General features: G+C 41.8%; 3 protein-coding genes across 3 annotated transcripts in view; all 3 read left to right on the forward strand.

Annotated features, from left to right (window-relative positions):
- The window catches only part of myom3 (myomesin 3), a 72,334-nt gene extending 68,484 nt beyond the window's left edge, over positions 1 to 3,850 (forward strand). Inside the window, 6 exon segments of the mRNA XM_070437437.1 lie at positions 373 to 478; positions 1,481 to 1,644; positions 1,932 to 1,968; positions 2,192 to 2,214; positions 2,332 to 2,387; positions 2,795 to 3,850. Of these exon segments, the coding sequence (XP_070293538.1) occupies positions 373 to 478; positions 1,481 to 1,644; positions 1,932 to 1,968; positions 2,192 to 2,214; positions 2,332 to 2,387; positions 2,795 to 3,061 (653 nt within the window). The 3' untranslated portion in view covers positions 3,062 to 3,850.
- Positions 3,851 to 4,093: 243 nt separating this feature from the next.
- Positions 4,094 to 5,992, forward strand: LOC111959159 (fatty acid-binding protein, liver). The gene is made up of 4 exons (XM_023980632.2): positions 4,094 to 4,809; positions 5,107 to 5,279; positions 5,579 to 5,668; positions 5,878 to 5,992. Exons 1-4 carry the CDS (start codon positions 4,743 to 4,745, stop codon positions 5,926 to 5,928), a joined length of 381 nt encoding a protein of 126 aa, XP_023836400.1. The 5' UTR covers positions 4,094 to 4,742; the 3' UTR covers positions 5,929 to 5,992.
- A 10,848-nt stretch (positions 5,993 to 16,840) lies between these two features.
- On the forward strand, positions 16,841 to 20,946 carry LOC111959160 (serine/arginine-rich splicing factor 10). Its single transcript, XM_023980633.2, has 6 exons — positions 16,841 to 17,046; positions 18,339 to 18,443; positions 19,374 to 19,477; positions 19,760 to 19,949; positions 20,081 to 20,131; positions 20,310 to 20,946. Exons 1-6 carry the CDS (start codon positions 16,982 to 16,984, stop codon positions 20,536 to 20,538), a joined length of 744 nt encoding a protein of 247 aa, XP_023836401.1. The 5' UTR covers positions 16,841 to 16,981; the 3' UTR covers positions 20,539 to 20,946.
- The last annotated feature ends 3,070 nt before the right edge of the window (positions 20,947 to 24,016 follow it).

A 24,016-nucleotide genomic window follows, 5' to 3' on the forward strand; every position in this document is an offset into this window, starting at 1 on the left:
CACTGTAATAGCTACTATAAATTGGACAGTGCAGTTAGATTAACAAGAATTTAAGCTTTCTGACAATATCAGATATGTCTATGTCCTGGGAAACGTTCTTGTCACTTACAACCTCATGTTAATCGCATTAGCCTACGTTAGCTCAACCGTCCCGCAGGGGACCCACCAATCTTGAAGACGTTTTTTAACTTCTTAAGTAACAACGACAAAACCCACATCCTGACTACAGGTTAGAATCAAAATACAAAATGTATTGGACCTAGACTACAGTTTAGACAGCCTGCCCTGTCAACTGTCAATATCCCAACAATGACATTCTGTCACAGAGTATCATCTCTCTGAGTTTGACTTTTTCCTCTCTCTGTGACACAGCGCTGTCTGCAGGCCCAGTGAGGATTCAATGCACTGCTATGGGCTTCAAGCTCTACTGCTCTCTCAAGTACTATATCAGCTACATGAAGACCAGCTGGCACTTCAAGTGAGTTCCCTTGCCTGGCCTGGCCTCTGTACTCTATCCTGCCACACGGGCTGTGCTCCAGGCCTACTGTTTCCACTTTGTCTACATTATACAGTCAGCCTATGCTATACAGAGTAGGGTGAAGCTGCCCCTAGGCGCTGAGCTTGGGTCAGTTTAGCATTTTCCCCACTAATTGTTAAGGTTGGGATTGGGGGAGGGGAAGTTGATCCTAAATCTGTATCTAAGGGAAACATCACACCAGAGCATATTACAGGGAACAGGGACTGGACTTTTAGCGCCACCTGCTGGCAGCTTTTATGGTTCGCACCAACCACTAACCCTGGTTCTACAGAGTTACGGAGCAGGCAGGCTTTTGTTCTAATCCAGCATTAACACACCTGATTCAATTAATAGACTAATCATTAAGACTTCTGATTAGTTGAATCAGCTGTGTTGGAGCCTGTCTGGAGCAAGAGCCTGCACATCCTGTACCTCTCCATTACGAGAGCTGGTGACAACCCAACATGGAAAAAAACACATGAATTTCACATGTGAACGCAGGTGGAGTGTTCCAAAAACACGTTTTCATGTCATCACATGTGATCTTATGTGAAGTTAATGTGACAACATGTGACAACATGTAACTCAACATGTGATAACACGAAACTACACATGCGAAATCGTGATTTTTCACTGATTTTTCACTGGGCACTGCTGTAGCAACATGGTTTGTTGTCTGATTTAAACTCAAGAGTTGCTTTAGCATTTGTGTTTTTCTTCACATCGCCCCACAGCTTCCTTAGTGTGACAGTCTGAGCCTTTAATCCCAAATCCATCTCATCTCACCAGTTTGAAAAAGACCAAACGTAAAGGCTTTTACGAACAAACTTAGAACTGAACAAGTAAAGCCCTCAGACATAAATAGTCATGGCCATGTGTGGAAGTATCTTTTGTGGGATTTTAGAAAAACAATATTCTATTCTATTAAATTGTATTATCATATTCTATTTCATTGTGTATCAGGGAGAGTAGGATTGACCAGTTGGAGAGGTGTAAGCCTGGCAGCAGTATGCAGAAGCTGTGGGTCGAGGTCTTTGCGCCCACGGAGAACGATAAGGGGAAGTACACTCTGGAGATGTTTGACGGTCAAGAAAAGCACACACGCTCACTGGACCTATCTGGACAAGGTTAGTCTGACCAGTCTGCTTCACTCAAAAAGCAGTATTGTCTCAAAGCAGTTAAGATAAATAGGTTTCATACAGGGATTTTACTGWTTCAGATTCATGTCAATGTCTTCACAGTTAGAATGTAAACTTCAGAATTTGACTATTGTTACTCAATTATAATTAAATGTGTCTGCAATCTTGATCTACATTTATATCTTCCAAGACAGGCAGTTAATGAATATTACATTCTTCCTACATACATTTCAGTGATCTATATTTAATTATCTCTCTCTTTCTCTCTTTAAAAGCCTTTGCTGATGCTCTGTTGGAACACCAGAGGTTGAAGTAAGTGCAGTACCATATTTGATGGTGCGCGCCCAGCATGGCTTGCAGTGGTAAACACTAACACAAACAATTGCAGGTACTATTTTCTATCACTATTCTCACATTGGACAGACAGAAAACTGTTCTACATTCAATATTGATGAGTTGACATATAGTATGGTAATGGATATGAAACCATTTGCAAATGTATTTACCAGTTTTACCCTTGCTCTTTGCTACAAAGGCAAGTGGCGGTTGCTGAGAAAAGTGAGTAGCCTACTCTTTCATTGTTTCTTAATCATTTTATTTTCTGTACACTGGAATGATTGAATGAGCTTCCTATGGATGATTACAAGGGAGTACATGTCCTTCTCGTTGCTTTAGATCGGGCCAGGGTGACCAAGGGCCTACCAGATGTGGTGGCTATCATGGAGAATAAAGTAGGCTAACTACTAAATAATACTGTTCTATTACGTGGTTACCATGTTCACTAGTTCACTAGCCAAGTTCAACGTTAACCACTGTGCAGGTTTCTGCTCCTCTAGGAAAAGTTTTCAGCAGTCGTCTTCTAGAATGTTGTGGTGTTCCTCCCATTATCATTTTTTGTGATTGTACTGTTAGACCAACGAGTAGCTGATCTAGGATCAGTTTAGCCTTTTAGATCATAATGAATACAATTAAATGGACAGGGGGGACTGATCTTAGATCAGCATCTTCTCCAATACGTTTTTTTTTTTTAAATAACCTTACCGGCCCAAGTCAACCGTGATAAGTGATATTTGGTCATTGTTCATATTTACATTGACTGTTGTGAATCATGTCATCTTTATTTCCCTCTCCTCCTCAGTCTCTATGTCTGACCTGCTTCACTGATGGTGACCCTGCCCCAGAGATGTTCTGGCTGAGGAACGACAAAGGCATCGTCTCGGGGGGCCAGTTCAACATCGCCAACGAGAATAAGTGCAGCACTCTGACTGTAAACAACGTGACTAGCGAGGACACGGGCAACTACAGCATCTTTGTGCGCAACCAGTACGGCACTCAGACGGTCAACGTGACCGTGAGCGTGTACAAGCACGGCGAGAAGCCCCCGCCCGATGCAGTGGAGATGTAAGGAAGGAAGGAAGGAGTGTTGGTTTTGTTGCACTAAGAGAGGATTCCAATTGGGCTCAGACGTCAATTCAATGTCTTTTCCACGCTGGTTCCACATGGTATGGAAACAACGTTGATTCGACCAGTGTGTGCCCAGTGGGTTGTGTTTGTATGGTGGTTGAGCCAGTTAGTTTTCATGGGGTTAAATTAGAGTTAATGAGGAGTGAAATACAAGAAGCAGTATTGTGGCATTTGGATGTAGCAATGACTAAGAAGTTACATGTGCAAGAGAGAATGCAGTCAATTTGAGGTCCAGGCAAACTGCAACAACCTGTATTCTTGTGTCATTATACTACCAATAAATATCCCAAGAGTGTCAGCAACAATTTTATGATGTCACCCCTTTCTTTCTGGAGCAATTTAATTTAGGACCTGTGAGCAGAGACTAGAAAGCTCTGAAGTAGGATTCATTGGCCAAGGCGAGCACGTTAAATGTTCATTTCATGTCCTGACAGCAGCAGACTTGATCCGAATTCCAATTATCTCCCCTGTTGTACTTCACTAGATATGTCATGTTAGTCATGCACATGGAGCAGATTACATAGGTGCACGACACGTCAAGCGCATTTTTCTATGTCAACCTAATTTATGCTTTGACCTCCGTGTAATGAGGCAGTAATCTCACTCATTCAGAGTCTGCACCTGCAGCTTAAGTAGGTCTATTAGCCTGTTAGCTCTCCACATACAGTATTTGTCATATCATGTGTCTCTGCAATCGCTTGTGTGCTGCTAATAAAGTCATTTGATCTTGGTGGCTTGACACGGTTTCATTCACCTCAACATGCTTCTGATGTTGTTATTGTTTGCACTGTTTGAGATGTCTGCCAGAAGGATTCGTCATTCAACGATTATTAGAGACATCTCATGAAAGTGTGGGAAACCATTAAGCATGCAAAGAGTAGCTACAACATGTCTTCTGAACTGATAGAAGAGCTTTTGTCCAAGGTGTCATTCACCCATCGCCTGGTTAAACAGTCGACTAGGTTGTTTTTAGGAAGATTCCACAGGACATCAGACCTGGGTTCGAATACTATTCAAACAGTTTCAGAGTTTGCTTTAGCCTGCCCGGAGAGCCATATGGTCTGGTTTGCACTTTTGCAACGATTTTAGCGGTTCCATTGTATTGCATTGTATTCCATTGCACGCTCGATAAAGCCCAGCTAAAGTATTCAAAATGATTTCATATAGCAATTTAACCCAGGTCGGCATTTAGGACAGTATTGCAAGAAGTGATCCCCCGAAACAAACTTGAGATCTGCGTGTCAGAAGTTGCAAAATCTATTGGGATGAGTAAAACCCATGCATATGTCATTTWATGGCTATATTTTATGGCTATACGATAGCAMMGCTCAGACGTAACATACTCTTCYCCATCCCAAGACAACTGGAAGTTGGGGTCATGCCAGACAGAGATGTAAGTGAACTCTGGGTTGTTCAAACAATGKRGGACATTACTTCAGAGGCTGTGTTACTGATTAGACACAGAGGCACAGAGCGGAGCCCCTTCTACCTGCTGATATAAGTAGCTGTGGGGGACACAGTGCCGTCTCTACATTTGTGTTGAGCTTCGCACAGCTGTCTCAGGCTCTTATTGCCCATTTTGGTGAAGGAGGAGAAACCGGACCGGTACAGACACAGACGACATGGCCTTCAGTGGAACGTGGCAGGTGTATGCTCAGGAGAACTACGAGGAGTTCCTCAGGGCCATCTGTGAGTTTCCTAAAGATTCATTACATTGCACGTATAGGGTTGTTTAGGGATGAATCTGAAATGTATTTGCTTGATTCCTCGTGTCCTCTTTCTCAAAACTCATTGGAGGCTAGAAGATTAATGGTACCTCCCCTCTGACCTTCTCATCTAATGAGTTTTGAAAAGGAGAGAGGATGTAAKGAATSAAGGAAATACAAGAGATTCAACTATAGATTCCCAACTATGACCCAAAATGAAAAGGTAGGGTTTRCCTCCATGGGTCCAAGCTAATGAGTCATCCTCCTGTCCATCCATCAGCACTCCCAGAAGATGTTATCAAGCTGGCCAAAGACATCAAGCCYGTGACTGAGATCCAGCAGAACGGMAATGACTTCGTCATCACCTCCAAAACTCCTGGCAAGTCCATCACCAACTCCTTCACCATCGGCAAAGAGGCCGACATCACCACCATGGATGGCAAGAAGCTCAAGGTAAGCAATCCCAATTTACCTGACTGTGGTGAATCTATACATATGAAAGCATTGATTGATTCACTGACATATTGTTAAATCGACAGGTTTCATCTTTGAATTGAAGTCCAGTAATGCTTGGTAGTTTAAAGTTCTGTCTTATGGATGTTCTGTCTTATGAGGGAGGGGGGTCAAGACGATCGTCTTGTATCTGCAGTTGGTGTACGTCTTGTTCAGTCTTCCAAGTTTCTTAGCTCATCTGTCCTCACTCGTTATTGCTACACATKACTGATCACCTCTCTCTTCTCTGGCCCCTACAGTGCATTGTCAGACTGGAGGGAGGGAAGCTGATGTGCAACACAGAGAAATTCACACACATCCAGGAGCTCAAAGGAGGAGAGATGGTTGAGGTAATTTGACCTAATGTTGGTAACACTGAAAAATAACACACTACACATCTGTCAGTACAGTGTGTCAAATATAAGCATATACAGTTGTGACATATGGGGCACAGGTCAAACAAGCTGGCTATTTCTACCTTGTGTGGTTTTATTTGTATAATAGTGACCTGACCACAGTAACTAAACACTTCCCACATTCACTACCTCCCACATTTCAGACGCTGACAGTGGGCTCTACGTCACTCATCAGGAGGAGCAAAAAGTTGTGAACCTGGAATGGTAGCAGGCAGGGGGCAGTCCTTGGCTATTTAAATAAACTTGCTTGACRTAAAACGTGTGGTTTATTACGTGTGCTGTGAATCATCTAATAAACAGTGAACACTGATTGAATAATAGAAACTACCGGTCAAAAGTCTTAGAACACCTACTCACATTCAAGGGTTTTTCTTTATTTTCACTATTTTCTACATTGTAGAATAATAGTGAAGACATCAAAACTATGAAATAACACATATAGAATCATGTAGTAACCAAAAAAGTGTTAAACAAATACAAATATATTTTATTTTGAGATTCTTTAAATAGCCACCCTTTGCGATATTACTGCACGGTTGGAACTAGAAGCACAAGCATTTCGCTACATTCGCATTAACATCTGCTAACCATGTGTATGTGACCAATAAAATTGTATTTTATTTTATTTGCCTTGATGACAGCTTTGCACACTCTTGGCATTCTCTCAACCAGCTTCAACTGGATTGCTTTTCCAACAGTCTTGAAGGAGTTCCYGCATATGCTGAGCACTTGTTGGCTGCTTTTCCTTCACTCTGCAGTCCAACTCATCCCAAATCATCCCCATTTGGTTGAGGTCTGGGGATTGTGSAGGCCAGGTCATCTGATTCAGCACTTCATCTCTCTCTTTCTTGGTAAAATAGCCCGTACACAGTTTTCAACATTGTCCTGTTGAAAACCAAATGATTGTTCCACTAAGCACAAACCAGATGGGATGGTTTATYGCTGCAGAATGCTGTGGTAGCCATGCTGGTTTAGTGTGCCTTTGAATTGTAAATAAATCCCAGACAGTGTCACTAGCAAACACCCCCAAACCATAACACCTCTTCCTCCATGCTTTCCGGTGGGAAATACCCATGCTGAGATCATCCGTACACCCACACCGCATCCCACAAAGACACACTGGTTGGAACCAAAAATCTCTAATTTGGACTCCAGACCAAAGGACACATTTCGAGCGGTCTAATGTCCATTGCTGGTGTTTCTTGGCCCAAGCAAGTCTCTTCTTCTTATTGGTGTCCTTTAGTAGTGGTTTCTTTGCAGCAATTCGACCATGAAGGCCTGGTTCACGCAGTCTCCTCTGAACAGTTGATGTTGAGATGTGTCTGTTACTTGAACTCTGTGAAGAATTTATTTGGGCTGCAATTTCTGAGGCTGATAACTCTAATGAACTTATCCTCTGCAGCAGAGGTAACTCTGGGTCTTCCGTTCCTGTGGCGGTCCACATGAGAGCAAGTTTCATCATCGCACTTGATGGATTTTGATACTGCACTTAAAGAAACTTCAAGAAAATTTTCCGTATTAACTGACCTTCATGTCTTAAAGTAATGATGGACTGTCGTTTCTCTTTGCTTATTTGAGCTGTTCTTGCCATAATATGGATTTGGTCTTTTACCAAATTAGGGCTATCTTCTGTATACCCCCCTACCTTGTCACAACACAAATGATTGGCTCAAACGCTTTAAGGAAAAAAATTCCACAAATTAACTTTTAAGAAGGCACACCTGTTAATAGATATGCATTCCAGGTGACGACCTCATGAAGCTGGTTGAGAGAATGCCAAGAGTGTGCAAAGCTGTCATCAAGGCAAACGGTGGCTATTTGAAGAATATCAAATATATTTTGATTTGATTAACACTTTTTTGGTTACTACAAGATTCCAAAGGTGTTTTTTCATAGTTTTCATGTCTTCACTAATATTCTACAATGTAGAAAATAGTAAAAATAAAGAAAAAGCCTTGAATGAGTAGTTGTTCTAAAACTTTTGACCGGTAGTGTAGATTTCACATATGATTCAAAATACACAGTCTATAATTTCACAGTGCCCTTTCAAGTCGGGTACATAAACTMATTTCACATTGTGAAACAAACCACTAAATCGCTAATACATAATTTACATTGAAGATGTACAAAAACCTGTATCCTGATTCAAATGAATGTATGTACAGGCGCTAAACTACGGATTTCACATTACTGGGAATACTAATATGCATCTGTTGGTCACAGACCTTTAAAAAAAAGGTAGGGGCATGGATCAGAAAACTAGTCAGTATCTGGTGTGACCACCATTTTCCATAAATGTTGTCACACTCCTTTTCAATGGCTGTGCGAAGTTGGTGGATATTGCCGGAAACTGGAACACACTGTAATACATGTCAATCCAGAAAATGCTCAAAAGGTGACATGTCTGGTGAGTATGCAGGGCATGCTCAGCTTCCAGGAATTGTGTACAGATCCTTGCGACATGAGGCCGTGGATTATCATGCTGAAACATGAGGTGATGGCAGCGGATGAATGGCACGACAATGGGCCTCAGGATCTTGTCACGGTATCTCTGTGCATTCAAATTGTCATCAATAAAATTCCATTGTGTTCGTTGTCTGTAACTTATGCCTGCCAATACCATAACCTCAATGCCACCAATTTCACGCTCCTTCAAAACCTGAGAGAAATAAGCTTTTTGTGTGTATGGAACATTTCTGGGATCTTTTATTTCAGCTCATGAAACATGGGACCAACAATTTACATGTTGCATTTATATTTTTGTCCACTATACGGATTTTTTTGTTTGTTGCTGAAACCTTCCTCAGCGTACATGGTCATTACTAAATACACAGGTGGCCACAGGTGTTCAGACTGATGGGCAATATTGGCCAATAAAATCAAAGCAGGGGATTCTCAACTGAGTATGACTTCAGGACAAGCTGATCTTTCCATTGAGCTGCTCCAGTGGGCTTGCTCAGGGAAGTACGCCGGATGGCCCCACTGGGCACAGATGTCAATTCAACGTCTATTCCACATCGGTTCAACGTCATTTCATTGAAACGATGTGGAAACAATGTTGAAGGGGTCTGAATACTTCATGAATGCACTGTACCTAGTATCAGGCATAATTACACGTGGCCATTGACCAATTTTATAAAATGACTGCAAAATAGAGTTGGTGATTGAAATAATTAATAATGGGGTGTATTCATTACSTCTTTCAATGGAAACCGGTTACCGTTTTAAGAACCAAAAGGATGCAAACAGAGCAAACAGAACAAAATTGGGATGGACCTCCCTGAATTTGTCCAATACAAACTCTTGTTTTCGTTGCAAAACGTCTTCCGTTTGGAGTAAACAGTTTTGCAACAGCAAAATTATTTGCAACAGAATCAACGTAAGGAATAAACCCCAGCTGTCAATGACGTTTGACGTCTTCCATTTTGTGCTTCCAATCTTCCCCCTTTTGCACATTAGTTTGACTAATCTACAACGGCTTATCATTTACTGTATGTGATTGTGAAGGAGAATGAATGGGCACAAGCCAAGGTAGAGAGACTGCTAGGGAACCACTGCTTGAACAACCGAGCTTCCCCCCACTAAGGCTGTGTTTAGACAGGCAGCCCAATGCTGACATTTTTCCCACTAATTCAGGGGTGTCCAACTCATTCCATGGAAGGCCTAGTGTCTGCTGGTTTCCCCCCCTTTCAATTAAGGCCTAGATAACCAGGTGAGGGAGTTCCTTACTAATAACTTACCTTAATTCATCAATCAGGTACAGGGGGAGCGAAAAGGCCCTCCGTGGAATGAGTGACGTGCACTAATTGGTCTTTTGACCAATCACATCAGATCTTTTTCAAAGCTGATCTGATTGGTCAAGAGACCAATTAGTGAAAGAAAAGAAAGATCAGAATTGGGCTGCCTGTCTAAATGTAGCTTAAGGTGTGCTGAAGGACAACAACCACTAAGAGGAGAATGCAAGAGGCCGGTAAGTAATGCAAGTAAACTGAGTTATTAGCTAAACATTCTCAGCCGGGTTTTGGACTGATAAATTATATGTAGAATAAAAAGTGTAACCATTCAGGAATAATCCATTTGCACAACACTGAAACCATGAAGGGCAACTAGTTCAACCGTGCTGGAACAGACATGATTTTCATCTTATGCAAAATCCCATATTATACAGTATATTATGGAATGAGCAGAGTTTTTTTTTTTTCCTACCCAAAATCACAAATGCATGAAAAGTATTATTTTGTTCCCCACTTTAGAAACCATGCACTTTTTACAAGTTATTCCAGTAAAACAGACCTGCTAAAGAATGTTTAAAATAAATGTACAAACATTWAGGGTGCACACCCACTAACAGTATCATAACAATAAAAACTTTGCAAAAAAGGGGATGGAGTATCCACAATTAAATACTTGACAGAACATGTACATAACTAAAAGAAAAGCTGTATTCTGATTCAAATGAATGTGTGCACTAATTCAAGTCAAGATGACAGACAATGCTTACACATCTGAAATGACTACTTAGATGAGGCTCCTAAAGTCCAACTTTCACTAACAACCAACAAGGGAGTGAAATATCTAACACATTTTCAAAACCCATCAGACAGTTTTAATGGGATAGTTTGACACACACATCAATACCTCACATGCACTGGCCCAGCACACATAGGCTCGCTAGGCATACACAAAACACTTCTTCAGTATCATGCCATTCACACATTTGTTTGTGCATGCCGCCACCTACCGTGCGGTAGTGGATCATGTTACAGATTGATACGAAAAATGCATATTGAACAGAAATGCACCACCAACCAACCCTACACATACAGTACCAGTCAAAAGGTTGAACACACCTACTCATTCAAGGGTTTTTCTTTATTTTTACTATTTTCTACTTTGTAAAATAATAGTGAAGACATCAAAATATGAAATAACACATATGGAGTCATGTAGTAACCAAAAAAGGTGTTAAACAAATCAAAATATATTTGAGATTCTTCAAAGTAGCCACCCTTTGCCTTGACGATAGCTTTGCACCCTCTTGGCACGCTTGACAGCTCACCCAGGTGGGAGAAACAAAGTGATTAAGACAGGTATTCACCCAGCAGACTGTCAATCAAAATGCCCAAATGTTCTTTCTTCTTCACCATCAAAATCACGATAGGCCTACAGCACATGTCAAAGTCATTCCCCGGGGGGGGCGGCGAGTGTCCTCAGGTTTTCGCTCCTCCCTTGTACTTGAACGATGAATTAAGGTCACTAATTATTAACAAACTCCCCTCTCCTGGTTGTGTAGGTCTTAATTGAAAGGGAACCAAAAACGATCAGACCCTCCATGTGATGAGTTTGAGACCCCTGGCATACAGGTTCATTCTAAAAAGGTGCATATTCGGGCAACAACCATGTGCAAAGATGGAGTCAGATTGGAAGCCTAATAAACAACCAGTTCATGTGTTCTTATTATTATTATTATTATTTGAGTATAAGGGTGGTTGGTATTCAATATGTTGCATTACCACCCCCAACTGGACTATAATATTAACATATATCATTTTTTTTAGCTATTATACAAACTAATCACCCTTCCAACTAACCCTACACTCATTTTTTAAAAACTACCCCATTCCACTACTTTGACCCTATCTATGCCTGCACCATGCCAACAGCCTGGGAGGACAGGACACCACCACTCAACACACCCTGTAACTCTAATGAAAGTCAACTCTCGTATACCCAAATACTTCTCTGCCTCGTTCATGCATTGCCAAAGAAGGSTTTTTCTACTCTCTCCACCTATGGTAATCAAACAACGTGATTGGTCAATTGAACATTTAATCKACATATTGGTCAAGTTTTTGTAATTGATTGGCCGTGTTCCTCTGCCCAGACACATGCCAGATCTTACAACGCCTGGATAGGTATTTTAAGTATCAGCTAACCACATATGTTATAGCAATCTGTCAGTCGATGACACAGTCGGTGACGTGGTACGCAACCATTGGTTGACGCATGAAACGTCTGAGCAGTAGAACGTGACCATTGACAACTCACATCATTTTTGTATTTGGTTCATACAGTTCGACAGAGGACTGTATCTGTGTGATTATGGCATATGTGACAGCATGAGCAGTCCCATTGAGGCTATCTCCATTTCAAAGGCTTCAATTTTCTTCTTCTTTTGTTTTGAAAAAAAGTGTAAACCTAATATTGGTTTACCGCCACCTGCAATGCCGGAGAACTGAACCAAATCTTGTGATTTATTTATTGCAGCCAATAGATGGCGACGATATAGTTTAAAGCCATTTACTAACCATGTGCATCCCAATTTGAAGAAGACAATGCTTTGATCACTGGCTGATCGCTCCCAACCCATACGAATCCCCACCCAGTTGACTACTTTCAAATACCTGAAGCCCTCAAAGGCAATGTCCATGCTAAAACGTGTTATATATATATCTAGAGTAATGTTTCTAACTCTTAATTGATTAGACTAGCACAAAGCGGCTATTTTGAAAGGTGTGTATATAAATGTTCTTTATCAGCCTTCTGTAATTTGTCTACCCTAAGTGATGTGTTCATAGCTGTGGTGAGGGTGCTGCAGCACCCCCTGATGAATCAAAATTATTATAATAATAATATGTACCAGTCAAAAGTTTGGACACCTACTCATTCAAGGGTTTTTCTTTATTTTGACTATTTTCTACATTGTAGAAGGATAGTGAAGACATCGAAACTATGAAAAAACACTTATGGAATCGGGTAGTAACCAAAAATATATTTGGGATTCTTCAAAGTAGCCACACTTTGCCTTTGACAGCTTTGCACACACTTGGCATTCTCTCAACCAGCTTCATGAGGTAGTCACCTGAAATGCTTTTCCAACAGTCTTGAAGGAGTTCCCACATATGCTGAGCACTACCTTCAAACTCAGTGCCTCTTTGCTTGACATCATGTGAAAATCTAAAGAAATCAGCCAAGACCTCAGAAAAAGAAATTGTAGACCTCCACAAGTCTGGTTCATCCTTGGGAGCAATTTCCAAATGCCTGGAGGTACCACGTTCATCTGTACAAACAATAGTACGCAAGTATAACCACCATGGGACCACGCAGCCGTCATACCGCTCAGGAAGGAGACGCATTCTGTCTCCTAGAGAAGAATGTACTTTGGTGCGAAAAGTGCAAATCAATCTCAGAACAACAGCAAATGACCTTGTGAAGATGCTGGAGGAAACGGGTACAAAAGCATCTATATCCACAGTAAAACGAGTCCTATATCGACATAACCTGAAAGGCCGCTCAGCAATGAAGAAGCCACTGCTCCAAAACCGCCATAAAAAAGCCAGACTACGGTTTGCAACTACACATGGGGACAAAGATCTTACTTTTTGGAGAAATGTCCTCTGGTCTGATGAAACAAAAATAGAACTGTTTGGCCATAATGACCATCATTGTGTTTGGAGGGAAAAGGGGGAGGCTTGCAWGCTGAAGAACACCATCCCAACCGTGAGGCACAGGGGTGACAGCATCATGTTGTGGGGGTGCTTTGCTGCAGGAGGGACTGGTGCACTTCACAAAACAGATGGCATCATGAGGTAGGAAAATTATGTGGATATATTGAAGCAACATCTCAAGACATCAGTCAGGAAGTTAAAGCTTCGCAAATGGGTCTTCCAAATGGACAATGACCCCAAGCATACTTCCAAAGTTGTGGCAAAATGGCTTAAGGACAAAAAAGTCAAGGTATTGGAGTGGCCATCCCAAAGTCCTGACCTCAATCCCATAGCAAATTTGAGGGCAGAACTGAAAAAGCGTGTGCGAGCAAGAAGGCCTACAAACCTGACTCAGTTACACCAGCTCTGTCAACTTATTGTGGGAAGCTTGTGTAAGGCTACCCAAAACCTTTGACCCAAGTTAAATAATTTAAAGGCAATGCTACCAAATACTAATTGAGTGTATGTAAACGTCTGACCCACTGGGAATGTGATGAAAGAAATAAAAGCTGAAATAAACCATTCTCTCTACTATTATTCTGACATTTCACATTCTTAAAATAAAGTGGTGATCCTAACCGACCTAAGACAGGGAATTTTTACTAGGATTAAATGTGAGGAATTGTGAAACTGAGTTTAAATGTATTTGGCTAAGATATATATGTAAACTTCCGACTTCAAATGTAGGTCCTGGATGGCAGGAAGCTTGGCCCCAGTGATGTACTGGGCCGTACGCACTACCCTCTGTAGTGCCTTGCGGTTGGAGGCCGAGCAGTTTCCATACTAGGCAGTGATGCAACCAGTCAGGATGCTCTCGATGGTGCAGCTGTAAACCTTTTTGAGGATCTGAGGACCCATGCCAAAACTTTTCAGTCTCATGAGGGGGAATAGGCTTTGTCGTGCCCTCTTCACGAATGTCCTGGTGTGCTTGAACCATGTTAGTTTGTTGGTGACGTGGACACCAAGGAACTTGAAGCTCTCAACCTGCTCCACTGCAGCCCCGTCGATGAGAATGGGTGCGTGCTCGGTCCTCCTCTTCCTGTAGTCCACAATCATCTAATTTGTCTTGATCACRTTGAGGGAGAGGTTGTTGTCCTGGCACGACTGCTCGCCTTCCGAAACTGTGGACAACAAATCCCATCATTAGGGAGGAGACATAAGTATCTCCTTATTATATCCATATCTCTACTGTAACCCTTATTCATGACTCCAATTCCATTGCATTACAATGAGCCATTGGACCTCCCCTTTAACCTTGTGAGGCAAATGACCCAACGCTTCCCAAATGCTCTGTCTAAACGCAAATATGTCTCGCATGCAATACAGTTTTGGAAACACTTGGAACATATTTTTCATACAATGCATTCAGAACTATTCAGACCCCTTGACTTTTCCATTTTGTTACGTTACAGCCTTCGTGTTTAGCAAATGGTAGGCTTACCACATACAGTACCTATTTTTCAACACTTGGAAAATAATCATTTTCAACGTCCTGGAGAAAGAAARAAAAAAGTTCATTTTTTTTGGTCTCACCTAGGGCGGCAGAACGGCAAGGACTGGCCCTGCGAGTAACCAGTTATGTTCAACACATTGCAATACATCAGGGTGTATATATCAAGCACACTGGTAAAACACTGGTGTTGCAGTAATGAACATTTACCAACAGATGGCATCAACGTGCCATTGTACACCCATAACAAAGGCTGGTCCATTTTTAGCCCAGTGGGCCTGCCTATCAAATGTCGGTCTTCAGCCTGTCGACATTGCATTATTTGGCTAAAAATAGGTAGTGTCATACGGGTCATCCTAATCTTGCAAGCTTACATTCTGTTTCACTACACGGATATCAGCATAACGAAACAGAATGGTTCGTACGAGGCTAAATAAAATGGGCTGGTGGCTTCGAAAACAATTCTAAGGTTGATTTCCAGTCCCAGTCTGCCACTGCTGCATACCTCTCCAGATTACTGGAGACCAGGGGCCAACTCTAGTTAGCACAGGCACAAAGACAACACCCCACCTATTTCTACATTTTCTCTTAAAATCTGATTTTAAACCTAACCCTCAAAATCATCTTTTTGTTTTAATACATGTTTACGATATAGCCAATTTCAACTTGTTTGGGCTGTGCTATCTAGTGGAAACCTGTCACCTTTGTGCCAAAAATATCCATATTTTTCCAGTAATTGTCTTCAAAGCTGATTCGTTCCATCACTCACAGCCGAAGATATGAACACTTAATATTCATCCAATGTCTGCCATGCTTCTGGATGACGTTGTTGATGCTCACGCTTGTTCCAGTGTGCACTAAGGTGTTATTGACTCTGTAAAGCAGATTGCAGCTACCCCGAAACGGAGCATGCGAATGTGAGTAGGTTACGTTGAAAACAACGGTCGGTCACGTTGGACGCTGTCTCCAGTTCATATATACCTCAGTGCTCGAAACCCTTCCACACAACTCTCCCAAACCAGGCCTAACCCAAACATGCAAAACTCTAATTTTGTCCATTTTTTCCCTGGATGTTTTTTAGATAGTCTAAATCATTTCAGCAGTGACCTTAGCTCTCGAACCCAAGGGTGCCCAAGTTGACTTACAGCCAGTGCCTGTCTTGGGTTCTCAGTTGATGGTATGGAGGACAGCTGGATACATGTGAACTATCGACACTGTTTTAACATTTATAAGCATGACTAATTATCCCTACTGATACGGTTTTGGAAACCTCTGGAACTTAACTTTCATATACAGTGTATTTGAAAGTATTCAGACCCCTTGACTTTTTCTACATTTTGTTACGTTACAGCCTTATTCTAAAATGTATTTAAATCATTCCCTCATCAATCTACACACAATACCCCATAATGACAAAGCAAAAACAGGTTGAGTGGTCAGAACGGCTGGGATCAACCATACTCCTCGGCCACAGAGTCCAGTGTGCGCTCTTAGCGAAATTGTCCATTCATAAATTCGGAGAATCTGACAATAGTCTGAATTTACAAATGCCCAGAGCGCACTCTGAGCACCTCTGGCACTCCAGGTTGAATTTACGAACATCAGGGTGTATATATCAAGCACACTGGTAAAACACTGGTGTTGCAGTGTGATGTTTTGTGTTTATTTTATTGAACCTTTTTAATTAGGCAAGTCAGTTTAACAACAAACTCTTATTTACAATGACGACCAAACCCGGGCGACGCTGGGCCAATCAATCAATCAAGTTTATTTTATATAGCCCTTCGTACATCAGCTAATATCTCGAAGTGCTGTACAGAAACCCAGCCTAAAACCCCAAACAGCAAGCAATGCAGGTGTAGAAGCACGGTGGCTAGGAAAAACTCCCTAGAAAGGCCAAAACCTAGGAAGAAACCTAGAGAGGAACCAGGCTACCAGGCTATGAGCCAAGTGTCGCTTTCCTATGGGACTCCCCATCACGGCGGGATGTGATGCAGCCTGGATTCGAACCAGAGACTGCAGTGACGCCTCTTGCACTGAGATGCAGTGCCCACTCGCCCTAATCTTGCCTAATTAGCGGGCCGGCCGTGGTTACTCATCATTTAACATCTAAACACTCCTTGCCCAAAATGCCAGATGGCCACCCCTGGTGGGCAGGGCTAAAAGAATGGTATTTGAGCCTGCGCGCTGGCCTACGTTTGCCGATAGATGAGACCACCTCGCTGCTTTTTGCTACAGCTAGAACAAGTCCTATAATTTACTGATATTAAGTTAGATTATACATTTCAACCGTAATAACAATATTTTACAATGGCTAGGTACATGAGACCCCCTAACCCATCACTCTTCATTAGAAACATCTCCGACGAATCCAGGTAGCTATGATCGAATCATTCGTGCGTGCGAGGTACAGCTACGTTAGCTAGGTGGCTAAACTGTTGTTTACTGATTTTAGCTAGCTAGCATTTACAATGAAAACTTGTAGCTAAGTGTTGTCAGTTGCTAGTTGCCTTTAAGTTTGTCTATGGTGAGAAACATTAACTAGTTTAGCTATCCAACTAACGTTATCTGAAGAAGTTAGCTGGTCTACTTATAGCTTTGATACAAAGCTTAGCAAGCTAACGTTAGCATGTCTGCTAGGCTGCACATGAGTTTGCACCAAATATAGTGGTTTGCACAAAAACAGGAGAGTTGTTTGAACCAACTGTGAATTACCTAATTTAGCTGGCCATCCATCTACCTGCCAGGTTGCCAGCAGTGGTGGAAAAATTACCCAGTTGTCATAGTAAAAGTAAATATACCTTAATAGAAAACGACTCAAGTCACCCAGTAAAATCCTAACGTTACTTGAGTAAGAGTAAAAARAATATTTGGTTTTAAATATACTTAAGTATCAAAAGTAAATGTCATTCCATAAATAGTAAGCAGTAAAAGTATAAATCATTTAAAATTCTTTATATTAAGAAAACCAGACGGCACGATTTAATCAATTTTTTTTAAATTTACGGATAGGGGGGCACACAAACTCAGGCATAATTTACAAAGCATTTGTGTTTCGTGAGTCTGTCAGATCAGATGCAGTAGGGATGACCAGGGATTTTCTCTTTAGGTCCGCGAATTAGACCATTTTCCTGTCCTGCTAAGCATTCAAAATGTAACGAGTACTTTTGGGTGTCAGGGAAAATGTATGGAGTAAAAAATACATTTTCAAGAATGTAGTGAAGTAGAAATATCAAAGTACAGATACCCCAAAAAACTACTTARGTAAAAATAAAGTACTACTTAAGTACTTTACATCACTGGTGTACTGTCTGTTTCTGCTCTTTTGCCAACTCCATATCATGGAACTGGCTGAACCAGTACCTGGGCTTAACTTGCATGCCAAACATGACAATGAGTGACAGGAGTTGGCATGATGGCACAAACAGACTGGCAGTCAGGCTACCATCTACCTGGCTTGTAGTGCATTAAATACCTCTTGTCCAATGTCACATTTTATATCCCCATTTCTATGGTAAGTATTAAGCCAATTGAGTTGCATCTGAAGGTTCTCTTATTGGCCACAGTTGCAGGTTTGCACTTTGGCACACTGGTTTAATATTTGCCTAAAAGGGTTGTACTTTACTGGCCATTACATTAAATGTCCTGTCATTTCATAACACTTTAGGCCAGAGGAACTACGCCGTGAATTTGGTCGTTATGGGCCTATTGTAGATGTCTACATTCCACTTGACTTCTCTACACGGCGACCAAGAGGATTTGCTTACATTCAATATCCTTTATACTCATGTAATGTATTAATGAACATGTCTTTCATTCGGTGCATTATTATTATTCACACATGGGGTCATATTGACAATGTCACACGTCTTGAGTTTGCCTACTGTTTTGAAGTAATTATTGTATATTTGTCATAAAAATAAGGCTATACTGGTTTATGGGAGGGGAACATTAACATTCAAACATAGTAAAATGTCTACAGACATTAATCAACATCTCTCCTAACTAAAATTGCTTCTGTTACCCTAGAAATGTTAAAGACGTACAGTTCTGGAGAAACCCCAACAAAGAATGTAAAGACTGGTGTAGAGTAGTTTCAAGCCAAAGGGACCATAATGATTTCAGGCGACACGAAATAGTGGGAAAAGAACACCGAGCAAAGTTAAAGCATGAAGATACAAGGAGGAGAAAAGAGGGCATGAAGGCTTCCATTTGTCTGCCAAAGAGAGGAAAATAAAAGGATGTATTGGGCGAAGACAAGCCGGAAATCTCAAGTTCTTCTGCCAAGCAGTTAGAGCGTTAAGGTCAAGCTGACGCTCAAAGGTCAAGCATGTTAAAGGTAACGAGCTTAATGTTTTGTATCCTACCAAATAGAACCCTTGCTCTTCACCTTCAAATATTTTGCTCTGTGTTCTCTCTGTACAAAAGGGCAAGAAAATCATATCATCTGTATAACTTTAATTGTATAGAAGTTTAAGGAAATAAGATTTCAATGTTTCATTTGTATAGCCTTTGTTCTCATTACCTCCCTGAAATTGGAACAGAAGTTTCAGCTATATGTTTTTAATMTTTTAGGTTACTATTGTCCCATGTTGGCACACAATTGAAGCTTCCAGCCTCTTTACTTAATTAAAATACATGTCTCCCCATTCCCACACCCCCTCCACAAGTAAAAGTAAAAAGCCTTAACAGTCTGTAGCACATTCGAGGACGTGCGAGATGCAGAGGATGCCCTCCACAACCTGGACCACAAGTGGGTGTGTGGTCGACAGATCGAGATCCAGTTTGCACAGGGTGACCGAAAAAGTAAGAATGGGTTTTTATTTAGGTACCCTGTATGAGTGCACTATTTACTACCTACCAATCAATTCAACTTGAAGATTTTAAGTTTCACTGTCGGAACAGTTTACCCAAGAATCTAAGTAGGAAAGTCTAACTAGGCCTACATCACTTTTAGCGGTAATATCTTGACTCGAGTCTCTCAGACTAGAGAAATCATTGCCGACCTGCATGCAAAATTATTTTTAAAACCCTTCTTGCTCAACTCCTTGTGTCCCCGTATTTAATTTGAATGACTTGTCCCTCCAGCCCCCAACCAGATGAAGACTAAGGAGAGCTCTCCTCGCAGAGGGTCCCGCAGCAGCTCCTTCTCCCGCTACGACGACTACGAACGCGGCGATGGCCGACGCAGACGCTCTCGCAGTCGCAGCTACGAAAGGCGCCGGTCGCGCAGCCCTTCCTGCGACCGCCGTCCTCGGAGGTCAGAGAGCCCTAGAGAGTGAGTTCCTCTGTGACACTGAAACTAAACCACCGTTTCACTTGTCAAGTAATCCTCCCAAGGGGCTTTCATTGCAGTCCGAAATGCCTTTGTATACAGACTGGTTCTTACTTTCACTTTTCTCTKTACAGCTCTCGATCAAATGGCAGGCACAGGCGAAGCAGAAGCCATGAAAATGACAGGTAGACCAATATATACGACTCCTTATTCGGACTTACCTAACACGGCACAGTGCAATAAGATTGCATTTATACTGCATAGGCCTATGTGTTTTCAAAACACCATTTGTCAAGTCGGTGTATTCAATAGTGTGTTGACTGATTGTTCTGTTCATATCCCATCTTCCTTTTTTTCTACCAGGTACAGGGGCCCTCCACGTGAACACCACAGGATGCACCACGCACCCCCGCCTCGTAACCGCTCCGCCTCCCGCTCCCCCTCTCATCCCAGATCCAGGCCCAAAGACACAAAGTCCCAGTCCAAATCCCCCAGCCCCGTCAAGGACTTCCACACCTCTTCTGGCTCCCAGAAACAGGCCTGTCGACGCTCCTACTCGAGATCTGTGTCCCGATCTCGCTCCAGATCCTAGGACCCCACCACCCTCAAACCCTGTTAGTCTGTAGCTAAAGATGTTTTTGAATATGGTATCTAGTGAGTGGTTATTACACACCCCACCTCAGTTCATTAGTTGAGTTATCATGATATCTCTGGGCTGATACCAGTCAACAGAGCTGGTTGTCCCTACAGATGGATAGTAATTTTTTGTTAGTTCAGTTTCATTCACCTCTGAAGAAAATTGGTTGTTTTTAATTTACCTTCATATCGGTTTAATTCTATTATTTGAGAACCCAATGGAATTAAGTTCAGCGCATAAGAATTGGTCAACTATGAAATGTCAAGGTACTGCTTGTTTTGAGCTAACGGGTATTAACCTCTGGCTACAGAAGAAGTTGAGTGCAAAAACCCATTTATAAGAAAATAAGTTATGCATCTGGAGTTTGCAGTGATATCTAGCCATCAAGTTTACTGCTATTATTTTTGTACATTTGATGTAACTAAAGTCTGCATTTTTTTTAAATCCGTTTTTATTTTGTTTGTTCAAATCTTGCAGCAGTGTTTTCTCTGTGGATTAAACATGTTATGTTTTAACTTTTCTTAATCACTTGGCTTGTACAAAGATATCGCTCCCTTGAAAGTACGGGCGAGACACCGGACAGTTTGTTAGGTACACTTATCTATTACCGGGTCAGCCACCCCTAGCCAGAACCACCAAACCTTACAGTTGGCAGTTAGCATCTCCTGGCATCTGACAAATCCAGATTTGTCCGTCGGACTGCCAAATGGTGAAACGTGATTCATCACTCCAGAGAACGTTACACCATTTCAGCAGACACTTGGCATTGCGCATGGTGATCTTAGGCTTGTGTGTGGCTGCTCGGCCATGGAAACCCATTTCATGAAGCTCCCAACAAACAGTTGTGCTGACGTTGCTTCCAGAGATTTTGGAACATAGGACAGATGTGCTTCAGCACCTCTAGACGTTTCCACTTCACAATAACATCACTTACAGGTGACCGGGTCAGCTCTAGCAGGGCAGAAATTTGATGAACTGACATGTTGGAAAGGTGGAATCCTTTGACGGTGCAACGTTGAAAGTCACAGAGCTCTGCAGTAAGGATATTCTACTGCTAGTGTTTGTCTATGGAGATTGCATGGATGTGTGCTCAATTTTATACACCTGTCAGCAACGGGTGTGGCTGAAATAAACAAATCCACTAATTTGAAAGGTTATCCACATACTTTTCTATATATAGTGTATTTACTAAGAATGTTACTAGTGATGGGCACCATTATGGAAAATCTAAGTWGCATTTTTCTATTTGATATCGTTATCGGTTTGTATAAAATACATTGCAATTTGCAACTGAGTGAAAGTTAACTTTTCTGTTCACTTCCACGGCTCTGAAGTCCAGACAACTGCTTGTGGATTGCCTTTTGGGCCATGTGTGAATGTTCTAGCATAAACCTGCCCAACCAGCTTGAATAAAATGGGAACTCACATCCAGTTGATAGCCCATCAGCTAAGAGAAGGTCTGTGAGGGTTTTGTGCCTGCAGGAACAGTCGTGTGCTTTTTTTACATAACGATATAGATTAACAGGAAGAATAACCCGATTTAAAAAGCCTTGCTGGCATCAATATCAAACATATCATTCCAAATGATTAATTATGGTCCCGGCCAACCACGAATTGTTCGTTTGAAACGTCTAAAACACTATCCCTGTTAAATTGTTACTGATCATTTAGGTCGAGGCCAGACTGATCCGTGGAGAACGAACACCAAATTAGAATGGATAACTGTTGGTCAATGCGCGCGGGTGGGTGCTTAAATTAGTCCTATTTCACATATGTACAAGTGTATATTAATACGCATGTGTGAATTGGAAATTCGTTTTTTTGCATATCCTAACTCCCTCGAAACACCCCCGGAGAGTGATGTATAAAATACCCTATTTTCTACAACTGATTTTTACTTTTTGCCTATGCAATGACTACCAGTGGTCATACTGCATTTCTACACATTTTGTATTTTTAAAGCAAATCACCTGCTATTCTACATATTTTGCCTTGACTTACGCTTTTGGGGCCTTTCCCATCGGAAATAATATGGGTCGTGGGGCCCCTGGTCAGTATTAAGGCCCTGACTTCCACTGCTGTACAGACAGGCAAGTGCAAAGGCTATTTGTATATTGATGGAAAGTTATGTTTCCATCCAGCTTTTATGCAAGTAAAGTAGAAACAGAAAGTTTCAGTGTAATTTTATAAATGCCGACAGCTCATTTGTTTGTTCAACATGATGGGATCGTTTTGTGTCGGTAAAATAAATGATGCGGGAAACAGCGGTGTAAAATATTTTTTTATTTAACCAGGTAGGCTAGTTGAGAACAAGTTCTCATTTGCAACTGCGACCTGGCCAATATAAAGCAAAGCAGTTCGACATACAACAACACAGAGTTACACWTGGAATAAACAAACATACAATAAAACAGTAGAAAAATGTATATACAGCATGCGCAAATGAGGTAGGATAAGAGAGGTAAGGCAATAAATAGGCCATGGTGGCGAAGTAATTATTATAATATAGCAATTAAACATTGGAATGGTAGAATGTGCAGAAGATGTATGTGCAAGTAGAGATACTGGGGTGCAAAGGAGCAAGATAAATAAATACAGTATCGGGGATGAGGTAGATTGGATGGTTTAATTTACAGATGAGCTATGTACAGGTGCAGAGATCTGTGAGCTGCTCTGACAGCTGGTGCTTAACGCTAGTGAGGGAGGTAAGAGTCTCCAGCTTTAGTGATTTTTGCAGTTCTTCCAGTCATTGGCAGCAGAGAACTGGAAGGAAAAGCGGCCAAAGGAAGAATTGGCTTTGGGGGTGGGTGACCAGAGAGATATACCTGCTGGAGCGTGTGCTACGGGTGGGTGCTGCTATGGTGACCAGTGAGCTGAGATAAGGCGGGGCTTTACCTAGCAGAGACTTGTAGATGACCTGGAGCCAGTGAGTTTGGCGACGAGTATGAAGCGAGGGCCAGCCAACGAGAGCGTACAGGTCGCAGTGGTGGGTAGTCTATGGGGCTTTGGTGACAAAACGGATGGCACTGTGATAGACTGCATCCAATTTGTTGAGTAGAGTGTTGGAGGCTATTTTGTAAATGACATCGCCAAAGTCGAGGATCGGTAGGATGGTCAGTTTTACGAGGGTGTTTGGCAGCATGATTGAAGGATGCTTTGTTGCGAAATAGGAAGCCGATTCTAGATGTAATTTTGGATTGGAGGTGTTTAATGTGAGTCTGGAAGGAGAGTTTACAGTCTAACCAGACACCTAGGTATTTGTAGTTGTCCACATATTCTAAGTCAGAACCGTCCAGAGTAGTGATGCTGGACGGGCGGGCAGCGATCGGTTGAAGAGCATGCATTTAGTTTTTACTAGCATTTAAGAGCAGGTGGAGGTCACGGAAGGAGAGTTGAAGCTCATTTGGAGGTTAGTTAACAGTGTCCAAAGAAG

This window comes from Salvelinus sp. IW2-2015, linkage group LG35, assembly GCF_002910315.2.
Source record: "Salvelinus sp. IW2-2015 linkage group LG35, ASM291031v2, whole genome shotgun sequence".
Taxonomy (NCBI): Eukaryota; Metazoa; Chordata; class Actinopteri; order Salmoniformes; family Salmonidae; genus Salvelinus; species Salvelinus sp. IW2-2015.

Coding starts and splice junctions, on each gene's coding strand:
- LOC111959160 (XM_023980633.2), top strand. CDS start 16,982: ATGGCTAGGTACATGAGACCCCCTAACCCATCACTCTTCATTAGAAAC. Junction 19,478..19,759: donor TGCACAGGGTGACCGAAAAA/GTAAGAATGGGT, acceptor TTGTCCCTCCAG/CCCCCAACCAGATGAAGACT. Junction 20,132..20,309: donor AGAAGCCATGAAAATGACAG/GTAGACCAATAT, acceptor TTTTTCTACCAG/GTACAGGGGCCCTCCACGTG.